General features: G+C 42.8%; 2 protein-coding genes across 5 annotated transcripts; both read left to right on the forward strand.

Annotated features, from left to right (window-relative positions):
* The first annotated feature begins 37 nt into the window (after positions 1–37).
* LOC114593727 (glutathione S-transferase-like) lies at positions 38–11042 on the forward strand. 3 transcript variants are annotated; one of them, XM_028722372.2, is made up of 7 exons: positions 38–227; positions 3541–3707; positions 4919–4970; positions 6335–6467; positions 7334–7475; positions 8065–8196; positions 10295–11042. In XM_028722372.2, exons 2-7 carry the CDS (start codon positions 3621–3623, stop codon positions 10415–10417), a joined length of 669 nt encoding a protein of 222 aa, XP_028578205.2. In that variant the 5' UTR covers positions 38–227; positions 3541–3620; the 3' UTR covers positions 10418–11042. The 3 variants fall into 3 exon arrangements, with proteins under 3 accessions (XP_028578205.2, XP_077782516.1, XP_077782517.1); XM_077926390.1 differs by lacking the exons at positions 38–227; positions 4919–4970 and having other exon boundaries at positions 3559–3707; XM_077926391.1 differs by lacking the exons at positions 38–227; positions 4919–4970; positions 6335–6467 and having other exon boundaries at positions 3563–3707.
* Positions 11043–11821: 779 nt separating this feature from the next.
* On the forward strand, positions 11822–17815 carry LOC114593728 (glutathione S-transferase-like). Of its 2 annotated transcripts, none has more exons than XM_077926392.1 (7): positions 11822–11914; positions 13251–13357; positions 14728–14779; positions 15293–15425; positions 16343–16484; positions 16955–17086; positions 17503–17815. In XM_077926392.1, exons 2-7 carry the CDS (start codon positions 13271–13273, stop codon positions 17620–17622), a joined length of 666 nt encoding a protein of 221 aa, XP_077782518.1. In that variant the 5' UTR covers positions 11822–11914; positions 13251–13270; the 3' UTR covers positions 17623–17815. The 2 variants fall into 2 exon arrangements, with proteins under 2 accessions (XP_077782518.1, XP_077782519.1); XM_077926393.1 differs by having other exon boundaries at positions 11846–11928.
* Positions 17816–22123: the final 4308 nt, after the last annotated feature.

The following is a 22123-nucleotide window of genomic DNA, read 5'->3' on the forward strand; positions in this document are numbered from 1 at the left end:
AAAGGCCTGGCCTTGGGGGGACTTCCTCCTCCCCTCAGCAAAAGGGTGGGCAAGGGAAACCCCCCTGATTTAGCAGCCAGGCAAAACTGTTTGGACTTGTTCAGCAGCAGCTTTATTTAATCGCAGATGCAAATCTTCAGAGAAGGTGGAACAAAAACCAGCAAAGAAAAGGCAGAGCTCAGTTTCTTTTGCCTAGGCCCTGGAAGTGGATTCAGGTTTGGTTGGAGGTTAGTACGGGGGGGGGGGGGATTACTTACACACTCAGTCATCTGGTAATAATTGAAAAGAGGGATGAGGAACCAAAGGTGGCCAACTGGCATTTCTATCCAGTTTGGCACACCTTAAATGCAATTCGGTTGCACTTTGATTTTAGTGGAGGTGAGCGACGGAGAAGCAGGGGGCTTTTAGAAAGCAGAAGGGTCGGGTGTTGAAAAGAGAGGAAGGGGCAGAAGGGAAAGGGGTTTGAGACGTAGAAGTGGAATCCTGAAAGACAACAGGGGCAATTAGTTGGGTCAGCAAGTTGGATAGAGGAAAGGAAATACTGTGGGGTAACTGCAAACGGAGAAGTTGAAAGAAGCAGAGGTTGCTCTCCTGAGATGTGAAAAATGGTAGGTGGGAAGGGGAGTGGGAAGTGGCTGGATAAAGAGAACAACACCCACCATTTTGAGGTCTGGGGGATAAGCAGGAGGAGTCCAGAAAATGAAGCATTGCAGGAACGAGCTTACATTAATAGTATATCAGGAGACAGGGGTGAGCTTTCCCTGGAAGGACTATTGTTCTGTAACTGCATGGCAGCCAGAAATTCAACCAGAAAGCCCATTGCTTTGTCAGTGGGGCAGAGTGAGAGAAAAGCTGTCGGTTTTCTGGTGCTCTGGCTGCCAAGAATAGAAGCTCCTAGTTGGCAGCAATCACCTCTGCAGATTAAGAAGTCTAAAAATAATGTGTTCTAATGCTGTGAAGCTTTGTGCGTACACTTGAGAGTAGCTTGTTCTAGTGGTACTTTCTTAGTGAACACACTTAACACCTAGGCTAGGCCTGAACATTATTATCAGTTTTAAGAGGGCTGGTTATGCTTTGCCCGCCTTGCATTTGCAGTGCCAAGAGAAGAGGGGAGCTTTGATGTTTATATTGACTTGGATCCTAAGGCAGGTTAACTCAAGAGAAATTCCCTATCCCTTGTAGGTGGTGTAAGGGATGGAAGGATTAACCAAAATCAGACTTCAGTTCTAGGATAACTTAAGGAAGTTGATGGAAGGAAACATGGGCATAGTCAAGGGGAGGGGGAGGGCATACTGAAGGGGACCCTCTAGGTCCACAAATAATATTGAAAAGCATTGAATGGACTCAGTTATCTGAGGTTCTGTACACACACACACACACACACACACACACACACACACAGCAGAAGCCTGCCCCCCGCCGCAATGTCCTATTTAAAGGTAAAGGGACCCCTGACCATTAGGTCCAGTCGTGACCGACCCTGGGGTTGCGGTACTCATCTCGTTTTATTGGCCGAGGGAGCCGGCGTACAGCTTCTGGGTCATGTGGCCAGCATGACTAAGGTACTTCTGGTGAACCAGAGCAGCGCACGGAAACGCCGTTTACCTTCCCACCAGAGCGGTACCTATTTATCTATTTGCACTTTGACGTGCTTTTGAACTGCTAGGTTGGCAGGAGCAGGGACCGAGCAATGGGAGCTCACCCCGTCACGGGGATTCGAACCACCGACCTTCTGATCAGCAATTCCTAGGCTCTATGGTTTAACCCACAGCACCACCTGCGTCCCATAATGTCCTATTTACAGGGTATTTAAACTCGTGATTTCCTAAAGAAAACTCAATAACTTTGGCTGCTCTGCCTTCTAACAAGAATCCTGGCTACGCCCATTAGAAGGAAAGTTTCTACTCCTCTTCATTCCCACATCAGCCACTCATGCTGGAGCATTGTGGAGGGTCCACATTGTTTAAGAGGACCCTCTGATTCTCGTTACACACTTTGGAAAGAATATATCTATAACTGCCAAACATATAGGATCGATTACAATAGCAGACATGCAAAGTTAACAATCTTCTTTAAAACTTGGGGAGAGTCAGTGACATGATTACCTAAATAAAGGTGCTTGCTTGGCATAAGTTGTTCAGAAGTTGCAGTCTAGTTGCAATAGCTATCCCTATGAAATGGACCAGTTCATACATGGTCAATGGTTAACTTATTGCAATGTCATGCTACAATGTGCTAAAATCCAGAAGGAATGAATCCTCAGTCGGAAGCCTCTAAAATTACAGGTGCCCCCCAGAGAGATTATTTCTGACCCTCTCCCCATCCAATCCAAATCTGGAAGAGGGACAAGGAAAGAGCAGCATCTGTGGCATCAGGCTACAAAAAGTTGGATGGGGGGCATAGTTCACTCTATGTAAAGATCCAAAAACAATTTTTTAAAAAACAGCAGAGAACCAGACATGTGCGCAATAGTTCAACACCTCAGTTTTAAGGCTGGTGCTGCTGGTGCTTTGTGCATTGAACAGCTTCAGAAGAGGCAAAAACCCAATGGATAAATTTCACCCTCAGCATGAAGCTAAAGTAGTGGGGGAAAGTCTACCTGCTGAAGCATGAGAGTTGGAGTTTAACTGCAGATGTTGAGCTTAAAAATAAATCTCTGTTTTGGGGGAGCATGTTTTACCATCGATGCAATTGTACTGAGACTTGATGAGTTTAGGAAAATAAGAAAGCCAAGTTGATGAATGGAAATAATGCTTACTGGAAGGACAGATCGTGAAGCTGAGGCTCCAATACTTTGGCCACCTCATGAGAAGAGAAGACTCCCTGGAAAAGACCCTGATGTTGGGAAAGATGGAGGGCACAAGGAGAAGGGGACGACAGAGGACAAGATGGTTGGATAGTGTTCTCGAAGCTACCAGCATGAGTCTGACCAAACTGCAGGAGGCAGTGGAAGACAGGAGTGCCTGGCGTGCTCTGGTCCATGGGGTCATGAAGAGTCGGACACGACTAAACGACTAAACAACAACAACATGCTTGATAGGAAAGATCGTACTTCTGTCTAACACAGGTTGCAAGGAGCCTCGCTTGTTCTTTGTTCTCAGTAGGAGAAACATATAAAGATGTCTCATCTCCCAAGGTAAGGATGAAGAAGTAGGAAAATAAGGTCAGCAACCATGAGAGGATCAGTTGAGAACCCGAGGACAGGTCAGGTCAAAGAACAGTCTAAGAAGCTTGAACTTTCCTCCTTTTTTTGGATTATATTTTATTACATTTCAACATTTTTAGCATATACAATCAAAACACAATTTCATATTTTTGTCAACTTCCAATGTATTTTTCCATGGAGTTGTTGTTTCTTTCCTTCTGCTGAACCCTCTCTTCTATCTATCAAATCTTAACCACAATATTGTGTGCAAACCTACCAGCCTTTAGTACAAGCTGAGTTGTATCCCAGCACTTTCGACACTGAATGTTCTGCCTGTTCGACTCATGGCCGTTTCCCCCTATTCTAATGCATCTTTCTCCCGCTTCCATTTTTAGGACAGTCCACAATACTGTTCTACTGTGAAGCTGTTCAGTCAATTGTGTTGTGCTTGACAGAGTAGAAGACTACCCAAACGATGGCTGGGAAACCCAAGTTGCACTATGCTAATGGGAGAGGGAAGATGGAATCCATCCGTTGGCTGCTTGCAGCAGCTGGAGTAGAGGTTTGTGTGCCCATAAAAGGAAGAGGCGGGGCAATGCTGGGTAGATGAACCAACAATGGCCAAAATAAATGGCCTCTTCTGCACAGGAAGCAGAAGATGCCACAGATGTCTTATCAACATAACTGTGTGCGCGCATGTTCCTGTATATATTGTTATATGCATTTATATATGTGTGTGCTTCAGCTCAGGAAAACTACAGAAGCATATGATGAAATAGAGTGTAGTCTTTCAAAAATTCGGTCCTGCTTATGTCACTCAAGCAGTGAAGCCAATTTCCACCCACTTTTAAGGGTGTGGGTTTCTCAATTCTGGGTGCTCATACGCTGTATAGGAAATATCCGTCCCCAGGAAGCAAACGATTTGGCTGCCAATTAAAAGACCATTTTTTCATATTGACTCATACAGCGGAAGCCAATGCATGTTCACTTAGATGTGAGTCGCACTCAGCAGATATAGGACTGCAGCATCAATCATCTGCTAGGGAACCTGCGGCTATATTTTAGAATATATAATTTCCAACGTAATAGAAATGTCACCAGTAAGAGAGGGGAATCATAATGCAGTTATACCTCAGAAGTTGAACGGAATCGGTTCTGGAAGTCTGTTCGACTTCCAAAACATTCAGAAACCAAGGCGCGGCTTCCGATTGGCTGCAGGAAGGCACAGAACCCACGTCGGACGTTCGGGTTCCAAAGAACATTTGCAAACTGGCCAAATTGTTCAGCTTGCAAAGTGTTCGACTTCCAAGGTACGACTGTATTCCACAGCTACAGAAAGAGGGCCAAGGGGAATTGGATGTCTGGCATTGGTTCAGAGTCCTCCATCTGGGTCTTATTTCAATGGGTTGAATGGCTTGTCTTTGGAAGCCATTTTTAGGAATATGCTTATATGAATAGCGTGGCTAATCTGCACAATGAAAACAAAAATAGTAAAGAAAATATGCATTGTGTAGAGTCTGAGCATATGATTTCTGCAAAGACAAAGAGCCCATTTTCACCCAACCACTGCTTCTCTAATAGAAATCAGTTCAAATGAAGGGTACGGATTGAGAAAAATGAAACTTAAAAACAGTTTTTCAAAAATTTCAAGAAGCATCAGCTGCTCTTAAACTAAAATAAAAGATAAGTATCTGTTAATTATTCTCTGCAAGGTCAGCAAAGATTTGTAAAGTTAAGATAATTTTTTTAAAAAAATTGGCTGCTTTGTTTCAGTTTGAAGAAGAATTTATAGAGAAAAAGGAAGACTTGGAAAAATTACGGAATGGTAAGTCTATAGGTGAAAGTGTTGCCCGCATGCGACTGCTTTAAAGACTGGCTCTGTATTGACTGAATCTGTTAAAAATAAAAACCGCTTTGTCCTGGGGTCCACGTCAGTGTCTACACATAGTTATTTTCAGGGGTAAGATTGGTTCAGTCTTCCCTTGAACTAGAAAAACAATAGGGAATTAGGATTTAGGGATGTTGAAGAATTTCAAGCAAAGTGGAAATGGGAGGGGAAATTGCCAGTGTTTGCTTATTTGTCTCATGTCCAGAAGAGAAATCAATCCAGTTAATGGGATTAAACCTGGATAGCTTAGTTGGTTAGAGCAAGGTGTTGATAAACCCAAGATTGCAGGTTCCCCGTGTGGGACAGCTACACATTCCTGCATTGCAGGGGTTTGGGACAAGATGATCCTCAGCGTCCCTTCCAACTCTACAATTCTATGATTGGTATGCACTGTTGTTGCTTTCTGTCCACAGATAATAAATAAATGATTGTGCCATTCATTCATTCATTCATTCATTTATTCATTCATTTCCTACCCTTCACCATAAGGTCCCGGGGTGGGTTACAACATTGAAACACAACATTAAAAACAATTTGAAACAATGTATACACACATGAAGGGACGCGGGTGGCGCTGTGGGTTAAACCACAGAGCCTAGGACTTGCCGATCAGAAGATCGGCGGTTCGAATCCCCGTGACGGGGTGAGCTCCCGTTGATCAGTCCCTGCTCCTGCCAACCTAGCAGTCCGAAAGCACGTCAAAGTGCAGGTAGATAAATAGGTACCGCTCTGCCGGGAAGGTAAATGGCATTTCCGTGCGCTGCTCTGGTTCGCCAAAAGCGGCTTAGTTATGCTGGCCACATGACCCGGAAGCTGTACGCCGGCTCCCTCGGCCAATAAAGCAAGATGAGTGCCACAACCCCAGAGTCGGTTATGACTGGACCTAATGGTCAGGGGTCCCTTTACCGTTTATACACACATGAGATGTATACACACAGAGACACACATTTGTGTTGCGCTTCCTTTGCATTAGAAGGAATGAGATGGCGTAATATAACGACAATATGATTTACACAATGAGTTATGTAAGTCACGTAATTTCGCCAATGATGAACAGAATAGAAATAGCGCATGGAACAAATACAGGGTGGAAATAAAACGATGCCTTTCCATGTTCCTATTTGAGCTGTGCAGACCAAAAGGGAGGCAGATTTTCCTGAAGAAAGATCTGTATCAGAGACTTAATACACCATTTTTAACTTTCAAAGAAGGCAGTCTGAATCGATCTGAAGTATTGGTTTAAGCTGCTTAAGTTGGTAAGGACTGAATCACTTATCCCACACCCGCCCTCTTTTTTAAAGATGGACAGCTCCTGTTTCAGCAAGTGCCCATGGTGGAAATGGATGGGATGAAGATGGTGCAGACGCGAGCTATTCTCAACTACATTGCAGCAAAGCACAACCTCTACGGGAAGGACCTGAAGGAGAGAGCACTGTACTTATGAACATGTAGAATTCACTCTAGGTCTATTTTTTTAATAGAAAGCCAGCTCTTGACAGAAGCTGAAAATATGGAATGTATGCACTGAACTGCAAACATCCAGCTATCTTCCTGCTTTTGCTTCTCTGTATTCCTAGAGCTAGAGCTAGCTATGTCACAATGTGACTCTTACAAGGAAATTTAGGCTATAGCTACTTGGGGAGGAAAACCGTACCATAACATGGTAATGGCAAGCTTAACATAACTGTCAACTTTCCAACCATGTATGGAACATGCCAGATTGAATATCAGAGAATGGAAAGACACTGCATATGTTATGTTTAATACAGTGTTGATGTTTCTCTTATTTATGTTGTAATTATGATATGATCTAATTATATATAGATTGACCTGTACTTTCACGATAATAATTGGGTGGTAATTTCTTGTCTAAGGATATGCAGTGTTAAAATGGGAAAACGGGAAGCCACCAGGGGGTATTGTTGTTGCTGTTGTTGTTTAGTCATGTCCAACTCTTCGTGACCCCATAGACCAAAGCACACCAGGCACTCCTGTCATCCACTGCCTCCTGCAGTTTGGTCAAACTCATGCTGGTAGCTTCGAGAACACTGTCCAACCATCTCGTCCTTTGTTGTCCCCTTCTCCTTGTGCCCTCCCTCTTTCCCAACATCGGGGGGGGGGGGCAGGAAGTCTAATAGGAATAGATGGAGAAAATATGTAGAATATGCGTATATGTATTGAAACTTTGGAAAAATAAAAAATAAAATAATAGTAATAATAATAAAGCAAAAAAAAGAAAAGAAATAAGAGAAACTAAGAAAACAAAGCCTGAAAGTAACTGTGCTAATGGCTTCTTTCAGGATTGACATGTACGTAGAAGGAACAACTGATCTGATGGGGATGATAATGACCCTCCCTTTCCAGCCCCCTGAGAACAAAGAAAAGCAGACCAGCCTAATGTTTGAGAGGGCCACAACCAGATATTTCCCAGTTTATGAAAAGGTAAGGGCTTGTCAGGTAGCAACGTAGAATGTGCAGCTAGATCTCGACTGCTGAAGGTGTATGGGGAGATCCATCCATAGCAGCAGCAAAATTCTGCGGAAGCACTTAAATGTGGAATAGTGAACCTACAAGTCCACCAACATTTTTTGGGGGTAGTACAACTCTCGCCGCAACCCCAGAGTCGTCTGCGACTGGACTTAACTGCCAGGAGTCCTTTACATTTACCTTTTTTACAACTCTCCTAATTCCTGACCATTGGCCATGCTGGCTAGGGCTGATGGGAGCTGGAGTCCAGCAAATATTTGTTTTCCCACCCCAGATGTCACGTTCCAATGCTACTGAGCAGAGGATCACAGCAATGAGGGCCTTTCGGTGTTATGCAGTGGGATACATGCAGGTGTGTAAAATGTATATTTGAACGAAAAAGCCAAGTGGCTACTCTCATGGGACAGTCCCTGCCTGCCTCTCAGCCTTACATGTCTGAATTACAAAAGAAGCAGAAATAATCCACAAGGAGCCTCTGTTGCCCAGTATGAGCCAGGGGTCTACAAACCCTCAACAATGACTTCTATTTCTTTGTATGCCACAGGTTTTAAAAGATCATGGACAAGATTTCCTTGTTGGTGGGAAGTTCAGCTGGGCAGATGTCCATCTGCTTGAAGCTATTCTGATGGTCGAAGAGATGAAGCCTGATGTTCTTTCTGCCTTTCCTCTGCTGCAAGTGAGTGAACTAGGACATGTTCTGAGACATGAGATGGAACGTAAACTGTAAGACTGTGTGTATTCACAGAGTGCAAATACAGCAACTGGATAAACTTCAGTCATAGGAGTGTGCCGCACTTAGCATGTCATAATCTCGATGTTGGTGATTATGGTGGTGTATGAGAGCAAGTTCAAGTGGCTATCTGGGGGATATGTCTTATGTCAGGCATCTGGAAGTTTCTGTGGAGCAGGCATCTAGACTTCTGCATCTACTTTGCTTGATGATAAAAGTGCTTCATCTCCTGGCTAGAATTGCCTCAGTTTGACGCTGATGCTAAGACAACCTGACTGAAAAAGGCTCACGAGATCATAGAGTTGGAGGGGGACTTGTAGAAAGACTATAGAGAAAGTTCAGATTTCACATGTGGCTTGAGGACCATGGGACAATAGGACCACAGATCTTCTCCTTCCCATAGGTGATTGAATGTGAAAATTATTGTTACTGTGTTCATTAATCAGTCAGAATCTTTATTTGCTTGTGTGGGAATGTTCAGGGAAGTAGGAGAGGCTATATTGTCTGATAATAGCCTTTCCAACTTGTGTTAACAAGTTCACAATTTTAGCAGAGTAACATTCCCCCTTTTAAACTTGCAGCAGATGTGTTTGCTCAGGCTCGCTAAAGCCTCTATAAAAACTGTTCTGGTATTTCCCCCTCATTCCCTCATAAAAGATAAGACACGACACAGTACTTCTATAAAAGTATAAAAAGGTTTACTCACACATCATTCTGTTCACAATAGGATCCCAGAAGGCATACTTAGCTTACCGTAGAAAAGTAACATATACCTGGAAACTATCTCATAAGAAGACAGTACCTTTTTTCCCTTTCTTTTCTTTCTTCCCCCCCCCCCTTTTTTTTTTGTCCTCTCTTGGCTGGAGCCAAGAGAGCATCTTTGGCTAAGCAGATGTTGCTTCTTTGATGCATGTAGTCAAAAAGAGAGGGAGATGGCTGCCCTGTGCTTTTGTTGTTACCTGCACAGGTGAGGCCACATCCACTTCAAGTCACATGCAGAGGAAATCTGTCCCAGCCCAGAAGGAAACAGGAAGTTTACCTGCTAGCTGGACAAACATTCCTCCCCATGTGTAAACATGTTCACTCTAGGAATGTTGTACTTTACTGCTCTTGTGTTTCACATCCCACAGTTTGAAGGAATGGGATTTCTATTATAATCAAACCAGCCTTTTACCCAATTTTATTTTATGAATCTGAAATAAATAGGGAAGGGAACAAATTGAGACCCCCACACACACATTACTAATAACCCCATGTAGTATTTATGGGTTTTGTTTTTTAAAAACTTTTTATTAACACATACTGCACTACTTCATTAATTTAGACTCATGGGCTTAATTTTTTCTGTATGGTTTTTGAATGCTTGAAAAACAAGGTACTGCTTATTAATGAACAGATAGATTGCTTTTCAAAATTCCTCCATCAAATGAGCATTTAAAAACTTTGTGATTTTAAACTTTTATCCTATGATAAAATAACTGCTTGGAATGACATAATCTTCAACACATGCACACAAAGCACTGCACACATATTGAAAGTAAAAATGGCCCTTGCCCCCAAGCTTGCAATGATACACATGATACAAAAGGAAAAAGGAATGGGGAGGGAAGAGGAAAGCAAACATTTGAAGCCAATAGATGGGGCCAGGCCCAGGGGTGGAGGAACCCTCTCTGGCACCTGGGGTGGCACAGCCTGTACAGCCTGTGCATGTGTGGCATCTCGTGCGTGTGCACTCCTTATGGAATGCCGCACATGCGCAGTCCATATGGGCTGCCACTCGCCCATGGCAACCATACGGACAGCGCACGAGAGCGGCAGCCCATATGTATGGCACACGCCCTCTGCCGCTCTACAGCTGAGGTGAGGCAGGGGCCATTTTGTCACCCCTGCCAGAGTGGCACCTGGGGCAGAACGCCCCCTCCCTCCCCCTTCCTACACTCCTGGCCAGGCCGGTCTTCTTCTCCCATATGTGAACTGCATTTTTTTGTAAGTCTATCTATGTTGGTACCTTTTTCTTAGAAGTGCTTCTTGTTTTTCAATCTAGGACTTCAAGGCAAGGGTAAGCAACATCTCCACAATTAAGAAATTCTTGGAGCCAGGCAGCCAGAGGAAATTTGAATTAGACAACAAGGCTCTTCAAGAGATCAGGAAGATTTTCAACATCTGAGAACATCTGCTATGATGATCACTACAAATACTGGCATGATTTTAACAAATCTGTGTGACTTCTCTTTTACTAGTTGGAGGATTAACAGTGTAGTCCTATTCATGTCTATTCAGCATTAGTTCCATTTGAATTCAGCGTAGCTTACTTCTGGGTAAATGTAGGTATAGGATTGGAGCCTAAATCCGTAAAATAGTATTTCCTCTTGGTTCCATAATCTCAAATGCTTTTGATTGCAAACTCATGAAAAATGTAGTAGATGAGAACTCTCTTGTGAAGATTCTGAGGCCTCCTTTAGATATTAGTCTAATGCAACCTTCCCAAACCTGGTATGAAACCTTCCAGGGGTTTTGGACTACAGCTCCCATCAGCCACAGCCAGCATGACCAGCAGTCAAAGAATGAAATTGCTAGAGCCAGCAAACATTTGATATTGTGCAAGGATTTTTTTCAGCCGGAACTCACTGGAACTGAGTTCCGCCATCTCTCTGGTGCATTCCAGAGTTCAAGTGCTATGGAGCAGGGGATCACCATAATGGCACTGTGTAAATCCACAAAAGGAGATGATGATAATACTGTGTGATGGTACAATAAAATGAAATAAAGCATTCTACAGCGTTTGTACTTCAGTGCCATGTACTTCAGTACTTGAGCTGTGAATAACATGTCTGTTCTGTCATGACTAGTTCCTGTTGTGCTTTGCGTAGATGTATTGGGATCTGTGTGGTCTGCTGGATTAGAGGCAAGCAAAAGATATCCTATTAACGTACTCCCTGCCAGAAAATGACCTGTTATCATAGCCTTCTACAGCAATTAGACTGACCAGCCATAGCAGCAGTTCTTTACCAGTCCACCATGCTATCCTCAAGGAACGTTCTTCTCAGTTTCATGATTTGTCACAAATTTGTAAAAGCCAGACAACAAATATGTGATTTTCACTTGATCATCCGGATCAGGTATCTTACATAACAAATCAAGAATAATTTCTGGATTGCCTGTAGAAATCCAGTTTTGCATACCTTTAATTGTATTGATCTATTCTGCCCAACCCCCATCAAAAGGTGGGTGGGACCAACAGGGAAGCCCTGTGTATTTGACCTTTTTCTGTATTTTGTGGCTAGCAGCTACAACCACAGACTGCAGTGGCCTCCTGCCCAGTTATACAAAGGTTTCAGTTGAATATACAGTACTAAGACCAGGAATGTTTGCCCTCAGTGCAGCTGTACAGATTTACAATAAACCGAGTTGCATCATGTTACGCAAGCGTGAGACAACCTTTCACATTGTGAATTAACTTTGAGTGACTGATTTGTTGTAGGTGAAATGTCTCACGAAAGGCAGAGTAAGTGTTTTTCTATTTGCAATAGTGAGTTTCTGCTACAGATAAGCTGTTCTCTCCTCTTGGAAGGTGGAGCTTCTGAGCTTTTATAACCCTGAGCCACACAAGTTCGGGGCTCTTTCTGCTTGAGAAGAACTTCCACTTGTTCAGGACTTGCAGCAGGTTAGTATTCTAAGGTAAATGATTGCTTTGGAGAGTCATTGCTCAAGAGCAACACCCTGGACAGAGAAGTAGTGCAGGGACAATTTCCAAAGACCTCACCTCTGCCCAAAGGTTTTCTTCTTCTTACCCGCAGAGTACTAAAGGTTTGTGGGTTGGGGAGGGGGGCTACTGTAATCCTCAGAACAGAGACATTTCCCTTTGGACAGACCAAAGGCAGGAGTTCTAAAAATAAAATGGGGTTGGTCTTTGTTGCATCTCAGAGGAAAAAGAAATCTTGGGTAAGAATGGGAGAGAAATTAGATTCATTTAAAAAATAGTAACTCACCAAATTTCATTTCCCAAAAACATAGCTATCCCTTGAAATTTGACTGCAGTTCTCCAGCCAAACAATGTGTAAAAACACATATGGTGAGGTATAATGTGCATATAAATGCATATATTATTGAAAGGAATGTAGAAAATGGGTGTGGTTATCCAGGGTTGAGGAAGGTGTAGATGCCATCCAATTGTCTTAGGGACTCCAGTCTGGATTTGCTTAGGGTTTAATACTTAGCCTTTTCTTCTTCCTAAGATATCCCACAAGGCAATGGAGGTTTAGGGTCAGAGGCTACCTCCTCCTAGATGTGTTACCTTCCCAGATTGATGAGCCCCACCTGCCCCTCACTTCCCTCTACAGCATGTGCAGAAACCGCCTTCTTGACCCTTGGACCCACTGTTGGTCTCATCCCTCAACCTGCCCAGAGCCTGTCCTTGCGTAGAGGGGAGGTGCCTAACTCACATGGGTTTGAGACCCACCAGCTATCCTTACCTGGTTGAGCCAGCCAGTCAAAGAGGTGGTGCTTCAGATGTGATTCATCACTACAAAGTCCCATCATCCCTGGCGGCTGGCCATGCTGGAAAGCCATGTGCCTGAGGAGATGAGAGGCAGCTGATGGCAATGGCAATGGTACGAGTACGAGGGGGAAGTTACAATTTTGTGGCTCTGGGAACATGGACCGTGGCTGTCCAAGAGGGGGTGATAGTCATAGATCATGGGTAGGCAAACTAAGGCCCAGGGCCCGGATCCGGCCCAATTGCCTTCTAAATCCGGACCATGGATGGTCTGGGAATCAGCATGTTTTTACATGAGTAGAATGTGTCCTTTTATTTAAAATGGATCTCTGGGTTATTTGTGAGTGAGGTGCCTGCTTTATTTGTTAAAAAATAAACCAGAAGGCTTTAATATGAAATACTTCCTTGCTGTAAGCAATCACCAGAGCACCATTTTGAACAGTTGTCCTGGTTTCCCTATCAAACATGACCTCTCAATCTCTCTCTCTGTCTCTCATCATAACAGGAAAGCAAACACTTAGGAACATGGCTGGGAAACCTAAGCTTTACTACTTCAATGGAAGGGGCCGAATGGAAAGCATAAGGTGGCTGTTGGCTGCCGCAGGAGTCGAGGTTGGTTTGTCTTCAGAATTTCTCTGACAAAGCACCTTTGCCCCACCCCAAAAAAAGAATCAAGGGAACTGTTGTTTTTCCAGCATTCTTATATTTCAGACAGTTTCCAAATTTGGGTCCAGCATTATCATTTGTGAGTGAGGTGCCTGCTTCAGGCGGGGGATTTTATCTATCCTGGAAGGGGCAGCTAATTGATGAGTTATCTTCATTCATTATTATTGTACTTTTGCTGCTAAGTAGGGGAGGAGGAGACATGATTGTGTGGACAGGCGGAGTCACCCAAACCCTGGGCGGCCCCCGTGTGGAATAACGACTCAAGACAACGTGCTATGGGATTAAAATTGGCCATAACTTTATTATGTTTCAGATGTGGGTAGACCTTGGCTCAGGCATTGGACGTTTATCCCTCCCAGTCCCCCGCCAGGGATCTGGGGAACATCAGGGTTATCCAGTGGGGGGGGGGCTGGCTCTGGAGAACATATGTTCAAGCAGAGAGAGCCTGCCCCCATTACGCCGCCGTCGCAAGGAAAGCAATGACAACCTCCAGGCGTACGGCCGAAGCCTCCCCTCAAACAACCCCTTTAACGGGGAACCCTGGTATCGCCGCTGCAAAGAGTAGGGGGGGGGGCATCACCGCTGAACGCCCCCCCCCCATTTAGGGAAGATAGACTAAAGGATTCCGCCCAAGGCCTGATACTGCCAAAGTTGTGACGTTTTGATATAGGAAAGCAGAACATGCCAATGCAGGAGAATTCCTTTCCGACCCTTCAACAGCGACCTTGACATAGTAGCACCTGCATACCTGTGAAGAAAAGGTTAACCTGCAAAAGAAGTCTTAACTGAGGGTGGGCAGAGTGGGAGAAGCTCTGGAGCCAACTGACAATTCCCATGTAAGATCTTCCCCCTACTGTGTGGGCAGGTGGTCCCTCCCCCTAACTGGCCTGATCACCTTGGCAACGCCTCCCCAGGCGGGATTGGGCAACTGGCTGAGGTAGGCAGAGACCTCCAGGTATCCCACCTGGGGAAGGCGAAGCCAAGCCTGTGCTAATGGTGCCACATAGGGTCCAGGGGGCTGCACGCGACCATGAAAAGGGTGCCCTCCCCCATTTAATGTGGGGAGCGGTCATTGTGGGATTTACTGCTTCAAGTGCTAAAATGATATGACTAGCCTGTAGTACTTGATTTGTGCATGGGAAACATTTGTTGTTTTGTCCCAGACAGAGAAGATTATTGGGTGGGCTGGCCCGGAATTCGGCTGTGAAAGGGGATTTTTCATTAAATTTTGAAAACTTGAAAGGCCCTGTGTCATTTTTGGAGCCTGAAATTATTTCATGAGACCCTTGAAATATTCTGCCTCTTTTATTTTTTAGTTTGAAGAGCAATTAATTGAGACAAAAGAATATCTAGAAAAATTAAAGCATGGTGAGTATGTTATCTGAGTATCAGTGGGACTGTCTTCTAGTACAGTAAAGCCTTATAGTCTTCATAGCAGGGGTTTTCAAAGTGGACTTGTTTCTCCAGTTCTGCATTATGCACACTTTCAGGCAGGAATATGTGTCAATACACAGTTGTGATCTGGTTATATTGCCTTTCCCCCTCTTCTTTGAAAGAAAAGAGAGTTATTCAGATACCCACAACACATACCACTCAACTCTGCATTGTGCAGAATGGTTTGCTTGTTTTTTAGCTGGAGAACAGAAGTAGCTTAAATAACATACAAAACTAGTTTCCAATGTGTGATTGCTGTATTAATTTAGCACATGTTCTGCAAAAGGGTTTTGAGGGAAAAGCAGAGGCAAACATGATTATCGCAAAGGCACAATGTAAAAGTAAAGTCTCAAAATCAAAGCATGGCTTGGGAGATGCTCCTGAAAATTTACTTTCCATAGTAATTACCTGGGAGGATGGACTGATTTCTCATCTTCCTTTCACAAGGTGGAGACCTGCTCTTTCAGCAAGTGCCCATGGTGGAAATGGATGGGATGAAGATGGTGCAGAGCCGAGCTATTCTCAACTACATTGCCGCCAAATACAATCTCTACGGGAAGGACGTGAAGCAGAGAGCACTGTAAAATTCCTCTGCGGTTGGTTACTAAATGCATACTTTGGTTGGCTGTACATGATATAAGATCATCTTTGGTCTGTCATATGATCTACTGACGAGTTATGAGTCAGCATGTTTCATCTTGGGCAAGAAAGGGTCCAGTATGAGGTAATTTGACCTCCCAGTCCCAGCAAAGTTCATGTGGACTGGTTCCTTGGAAATCAATGAATTTTCATGTAATCCCAATAGGAGATTGGGAGGTCATTGTCCCTTCCCAATGTTTGGTTTGGGGGGGGGGGTTCTTGAGAATGTATAAAATTGATTTTTGATATAAGGCTTTCCTTATAAAAGGTGTAGCTGGTGAAGATCACTATAATGTCAAGCAAATTATAGGGGCTTTTGTTGCATAGAGAGAGGCTCTTTCCAGGGAAAATGCCCTTTCTCCAACATACAGAATCATTGTACTTGTTTTTCTGCTGGGTCATCACACATTTTTGCCTGTGACATTACTGCCCAATTCCCCCACAAGGTTTTGGCTCTGCATTATCATAATTAGTACTATTGCTGTTGCTGCTGCTACCACTACTGTTTTTCTTGTTTCAAATTTTTTTATTAAATTTTCCAAATTTTACACAACACAAAATAACAAAAAACAAAACATACAAAAAACAAAAACAAACATACATTAAAAACTTCTTACAGATAAAGATCCAAATTACGTTCCATTATTGAGAGACTTCCTCAAATCCTTCCTAACTGATTTTCATTAAATCTCATTTTAGCAATTTTCCAATATCCACTTTCTAATAAAATTAACCTGTTCAAATTACTAATTTCCTTTCTTTCCATATTATTCTTAATCCATAATCTTATACAACCACTACTGTTTTTCTTATTATTATCTGAATACGGGAGGAGGAAACACTTTCTCTTTCAAATAGGATTGATATGTATTGCGAAGGTGCTATGGATCTGAATGAATTGAAAAAGATGCTTTCCTTCAAGCCAGCTGACAGCAAGGAGAAGGAGTTTGCAAATGTTATTGAAAAAGCCACCACCAGATACTTTCCAGTCTTTGAAAAGGTATGGGGTGAAGGAAACTTACAAACTTTTTAACACAACAAAGTCACCTATGCTCAGCTGGAGTTGGCAGCTGGTAATGTTGATAGGACTGCTTGGCTCATCAGAAATCATTTCCTTATTGCTTGTATTTTCCAAGCTTCTGAGCTAAAAGTAAAAAAAGTAAAACAAAAAATTAGCTATGTGAGAGAAGATCAGGAATCACACACAGTGTTCGTTTACCATGTGAACTCTGATCTCAGAATCTGCCCTGCCTCATTGAAACATGATAAGCAGTTGTTTGGGAAGAGGGAATGTAATGATCAAGCTTCTCTTTCTTAGCCAGCTGTTTGTTAGAAGACATGAATCAGAACTGATACAAGTACGCTCAATCTCCTGATACAATATAATCTGGACGCGTGATATTCAAAAGTGGTTCAGATATAGATTCTCCATTTTGTGTATGTACCTGAAGTACATTTCCTGCTCTATAGGTCCTCAAAGATCATGGACAAAATTACCTGGTAGGAAATCAGCTCAGCAGAGCAGATATTCAATTGCTTGAAACCATTTTAATGGCAGAAGAGCTGAAGGCTGATATTCTCTCCAAATTCCCTCTTTTAAAGGTAAGCATGCTTACTGAAGCATAAGCAAAGTTCTAGTATGGCACTTTTATTCTTTGCATATCTAAAACACCATTGTCTCTGGATTTCTATTGCACAAAGTCTAAATCACACACAGGAGGCCCACATTCATGGATAAGCCTTCTGTGAATTAAATTTAGACACAAACAGGTAACCTACCTACGATTATAGACCTGCAATGTAGCTCGAATGTTGACCTCCCTCTCCAAAGGTGCATGCCTGAAATAATTGGGTTTAGCGTATGTACAAAGTTTGAGTACATATAAAGTTTATCACTTGTATTTTCATTATTGACTATGAAAGCATAGTAACTGGTAAGCGGCAAATGATTATTTGGGGATGCCACCATTTCTCCTTTGCTCTACTAAAATATTTTGCTCACTCTCTCTCTCTCTTAGGCCTTTAAAGAGAGAATAAGCAACATCCCGACAGTGAAGAAATATCTGCAGCCTGGTAGTCAAAGAAGACCACCAGCAGATGAAAAGGCTATTGAAAAGGCAATGAAAATTTTCGCCTGAATCATGGCTGAGGATCACAGATGATGCACTATTGTATTCACAGGCAATGGGCGAAAACTGAAATGGGGCCACAATGGCACAGTGTAAATCCACAAAGCTACAGTAGGAAGCAAAATAACTAACAGAACAAAAGGAAGTAGTGATAATACTGTGCTGCATTACACTAAAATGAAATAAAGCATTCTACAACTTTTGTATTCTGGTTGTTTTAGTTCCAGTATGACGTCATTTACATTAATCTTAAACAGCAGGGGAACTCATAAGCAGCCTTGTCATACTTTTTGTTGTTGTTGTTGGAATTGGAGCTGACAACCGACAGTTTACACCTACTCTCACTCTCACACACATTTCAAAGTATAATATCCTAATACAGTGGTACCTCGCAAGACGAAATTAATTCGTTCCGTGAGTTTTTTCGTCTAGCGAATTTTTCATCTTGCGAATCACGGTTTCCCATAGGAATGCATTGAAAATCAATTAATGCGTTCCTATGGTCAAAAAAAGTCCAAACAAAGCCAAATTTGGTACAACAAGAGTTTATTAAGTGCTCTTTAAAGTCACACATACTGTAAAGAGCATTTCAAAAATTGAAGGAACAATAAATTAAGTTTCTAAACATGACAGAAAAACATTTAAAAATCAACAAAGTGTACAGTACATTTTCTAAGACTCTGGGGGACAACTCGAAGAAGGTTCCTCTTCCACTCTTTGCTTCTTGCTGAAGAACCTGTCCATGGTCTGCTGCTTCATCCGCCTTTTCAGCACCTCCCTGAAAGGCGACATGACATATCAAAAGTGTTCACAAGGTCATGTGCCATGTGCTTGTCAGGGTGGTGCCGCTGTGCAAAAGCCTGCACATCCTTCCACTTCAGGGAAATGTCCCTCAGTTCTTTGGAGGACAGCCGTTCCTCAGTTGCTTCCTCCTCTTCCAGCGAGGCCTGCTCCTGCGCAGCCTCTGCCTGCAGTTCGACCAGCTCCTGGGTGGTCAGCTCGTGGTCGTGCTCCTCCACCAGCTTGCTGATGTCCTCCTCTGTGACCTCCAGGCCCATGGTCCTCCCCAAGGCAACAATGTCCTGCACCACTGTTGACTCTGGTGCATCAGAGTCACTTGGTGCCACACAGTCCGGCCACAGGCTGCGCCAAGCGCAATTCAAATTTCTCTGGCTGATCCCGTTCCATGCCGTGGTGATCATCTTCAAGCAGGTGACGATGTCGAAATGGTCCTTCCAGAATTCCCGCAGGGTGATGGTGGTGCAATCAGTCACCTCGAAGCATCGCCTGAAAAGCTCCCCCAGCCCCTTCCCAACTTTTGCAAACCCCTCCCCAACTGTTCCCCCAGCCCCTGCCCAACTGTTGCAAACCCCTCCCCAACTGTTCCCCCAGCCACCCAGCACACAGAAATTCAAATCCAGATTTTTTTAAAAAAAACAGCAGAGTGGCCCAATGGTCACAAAAAATCATAAAAATGCAGGAAAAAAACACACAAGCTTCCAGATTCTTGCAAACCCCTCCCCAACACCAAGTCCTTGAATTCCAAACACCCCAACCCAAAATCCAAAACCCCCCAAAAAAGTTTTAAAAGCTTAACTTACCAAATGGCTGCAAAAGAAGTTTTGGAAAAGCTTCAAAAATCACCAAAGTCTTTAAAAACCTCAAAAAAGGCTACTATGTACACTGCGTTCTATGAGTTGCTCCTTGAAGTCAAGTCGCAACTGTATTAACGGTGTTAAGAAAAAGGAAACAAACTTGCAACACGTTTTCGTCTTGCGAAGCAAGCCCATAGGGAAATTCGTCTTGCGAAGCAACTCAAAAACGGAAAACCCTTTCGTCTAGCTAACCTAGCAGTTCAAAAGCACACCAGTGCAAGTAGATAAATAGGTACCGCTATGGCAGGGAAGTAAATGGCGTTTCCTTGCACTCTGGTTTCTGTCATGGTGTCGTGTCCCGTTGTGCCAGAAGCAGTTTAGTCATGCTGGCCACATGACCCGGAAAGCTGTCTCTGGACAAACGGCGGCTCTCTCGGCCTGAAGCAAGATGAGTGCCACACCCCATGGCCACCTTTGACTGGACTTAACCGTCCAGGGGTCCTTTACCTTTAACTTTTGCTCTTCAGTAGAATCTAAAGGTGTTTCCAATAAACAAAAAGGCTTGACTTCACAGGCTCTTGGAATGAATGAAAGTAATAATCTATTCTGCCTGAGATATTTGGCTTCATGCCTCTGACACATTTTTATTTTATTTTAATATAATTATCTCTGCTTTCCTAGAGACTTTGTCCTCTGCTTTTGATGAACCATTATAATAGATCAGGATTTCACTTTAAAGCATAGCTATATACTCCAGGGAAGCTATTTATTTCCATTATCCCAAGACTGTAGCATCCCCTCTGGACCTTCCTGGTCTCTGCTTGCTGGGCTCTAGGCATTTAAAGGTTAGCTGTGCAAGTAAGCTGTGTGTAGATCAAAATAACATCAGCTCCAGAGAGCAATTTTCCTGCCTGGTTGAAGATAACCAACACTATGGTAAGCATCCTTTCCTATTGTCTTGCTTTGACAACCACAGCTAATGAAAGGAAGGGAGGCAGGTGGCATAAATGTACAAAACGTATTCATGGTGTAGAGAAAGTGGATAGAGAGAAGCCTTTTTTTGTCCCCTTCTCCTAATACTGGAACTGACAGACAGCCAATGGAACTGACTGATGGTAGACCCAAGACAACACACAGCTCATTTATGGAACTCACTGCCACAAGATGTGGAGACATGGCCACTAGTTTATAGGATTCGGAGACATCATCACTGGGGAATGTCTTATCATTGGCTACAAGTCGTGACAGGTATGGGGAACCTCTAAATTCAGAGGCACATGTTGTTGAATACCAGCCCCTGAAAGGAGAGGGCTGTTGCCTTCGGACTCATGATTGTGGGCTTCCCAGAGGCATCTGGCTTTGCCATTTTGGAAATAGGATACTGAGACTGAAAGGACTTTTGATCTTATCTGGCAAGGCTCATTTTGCAATATTATGTAGTAGCAGGCTAAAAAAAGAAAGGTATAAGGGCACAAAATACTCTGTCATTCTATGTAAATGACTACAAAAGTCAGATGATTTGCCTGTCTGTCTCTTTCTCTCCAGTACGGATTCATCAACACTTGCCTGAAGTCTCTTCTAATAGAGAAATTTGGTGAAGAAACCTGGGAACATCTCAAGTGAGTATGTGTACCTTTCCGACATTGTACGAGTGAGATTTGAAAACTTAAAAGTCAAGCAGGGGATAATTCTTTCAGTTATGGATACACTAGAGAGAAACACGGAAAAAAGAAGATCCTTGTTGCATCTTAAAGACTAACAGATTTATTGTGGCATGAGATTGTGTGGACATTTGTCCACTTCATCAGATTCATTCAGAAAGCTGCATCTGACATGAAGCGAGCTCTAGTGTGAAATTTGTTAGGTCCACAAATATTTAGAGGGCCACAGTTAACATTTGGGAAGGATAAAAAAAACAATTCAGAATGGGTTCAGCAACATCTCTGGCAACTGCAGTGGTACATGCGCCCTATTTTTGTTTTATACAATTCATGCATGTTCGTGCATGTTTCACAGTAGGCTCCATCTTAAAAGAGGCATTCTCTCCTGTTGGAGAGAGAAGGGGAAATTCCTGTTTTTAAGAAGGTGCCTGCCAACTGTGGGTTTGTAAGCACTTGAAGAACGATTTTACTGGGTTAAAAAAACCCCAAAAATCTCTCTCTAATTCATTTTGTGTACATTTAAAATGGTTTTAAGAAAATTATGCAAGTAACATTGCAGTCTTCCTTAAAAGTTTTGCATTGATATATTTTTAAGTAGATTGTACACATCGCACAATAAATCATGCTCTCCGTTTCGTTTTATATTCAGATGCTGATGTTAGTTTTGATGCTTTTACAGGACAAAAACTGGGATTGAAGACACCTTTATGACATACACAGTGTATGATGATGCTGTCACAATGAAGCTGGTCCAAGAAACCTGCAAAACACTAAGTTGTGAAACATGTTCTGGTTTCATTTATTATATTTGCATTCTTTTAATTTTGCCTTTTAAAAATTCTCTTTCTGGCTTTTAATTTACTTTGATGTTATGTTTAACTGTATTGTTTGGTTTATATTGTTTTATCTTATGGAATAAGCTTAGTTTAGGGACAAAGAATTGTGCAACCCAATTCTGAATGTGTTTTCTGCCGCCCTGGGTTCTTTGGGGAGGAAGGGAGGGATAGAAATACAATCAATGAATAAATAAATAAAATACTGATGGACAAGTAAAACATGCAACATGATCCAAGGAATGTTTACTCAGAAGTAAGCTGCATTATGTTCCATTGGACTTAGTCCTAGGAAAGTATGTATGGGGTACAACTTAAATTCAATTGCAAATTGCACTTGTTTCTAGGCAAATGGGCATGCATATATATATATATATATATATATATATATATATATATATGAGAGTGTCGTGGAAGTAAG

The sequence above is a fragment of the Podarcis muralis genome, chromosome 3 (assembly GCF_964188315.1).
Source record: "Podarcis muralis chromosome 3, rPodMur119.hap1.1, whole genome shotgun sequence".
Classification (NCBI taxonomy): Eukaryota; Metazoa; Chordata; class Lepidosauria; order Squamata; family Lacertidae; genus Podarcis; species Podarcis muralis.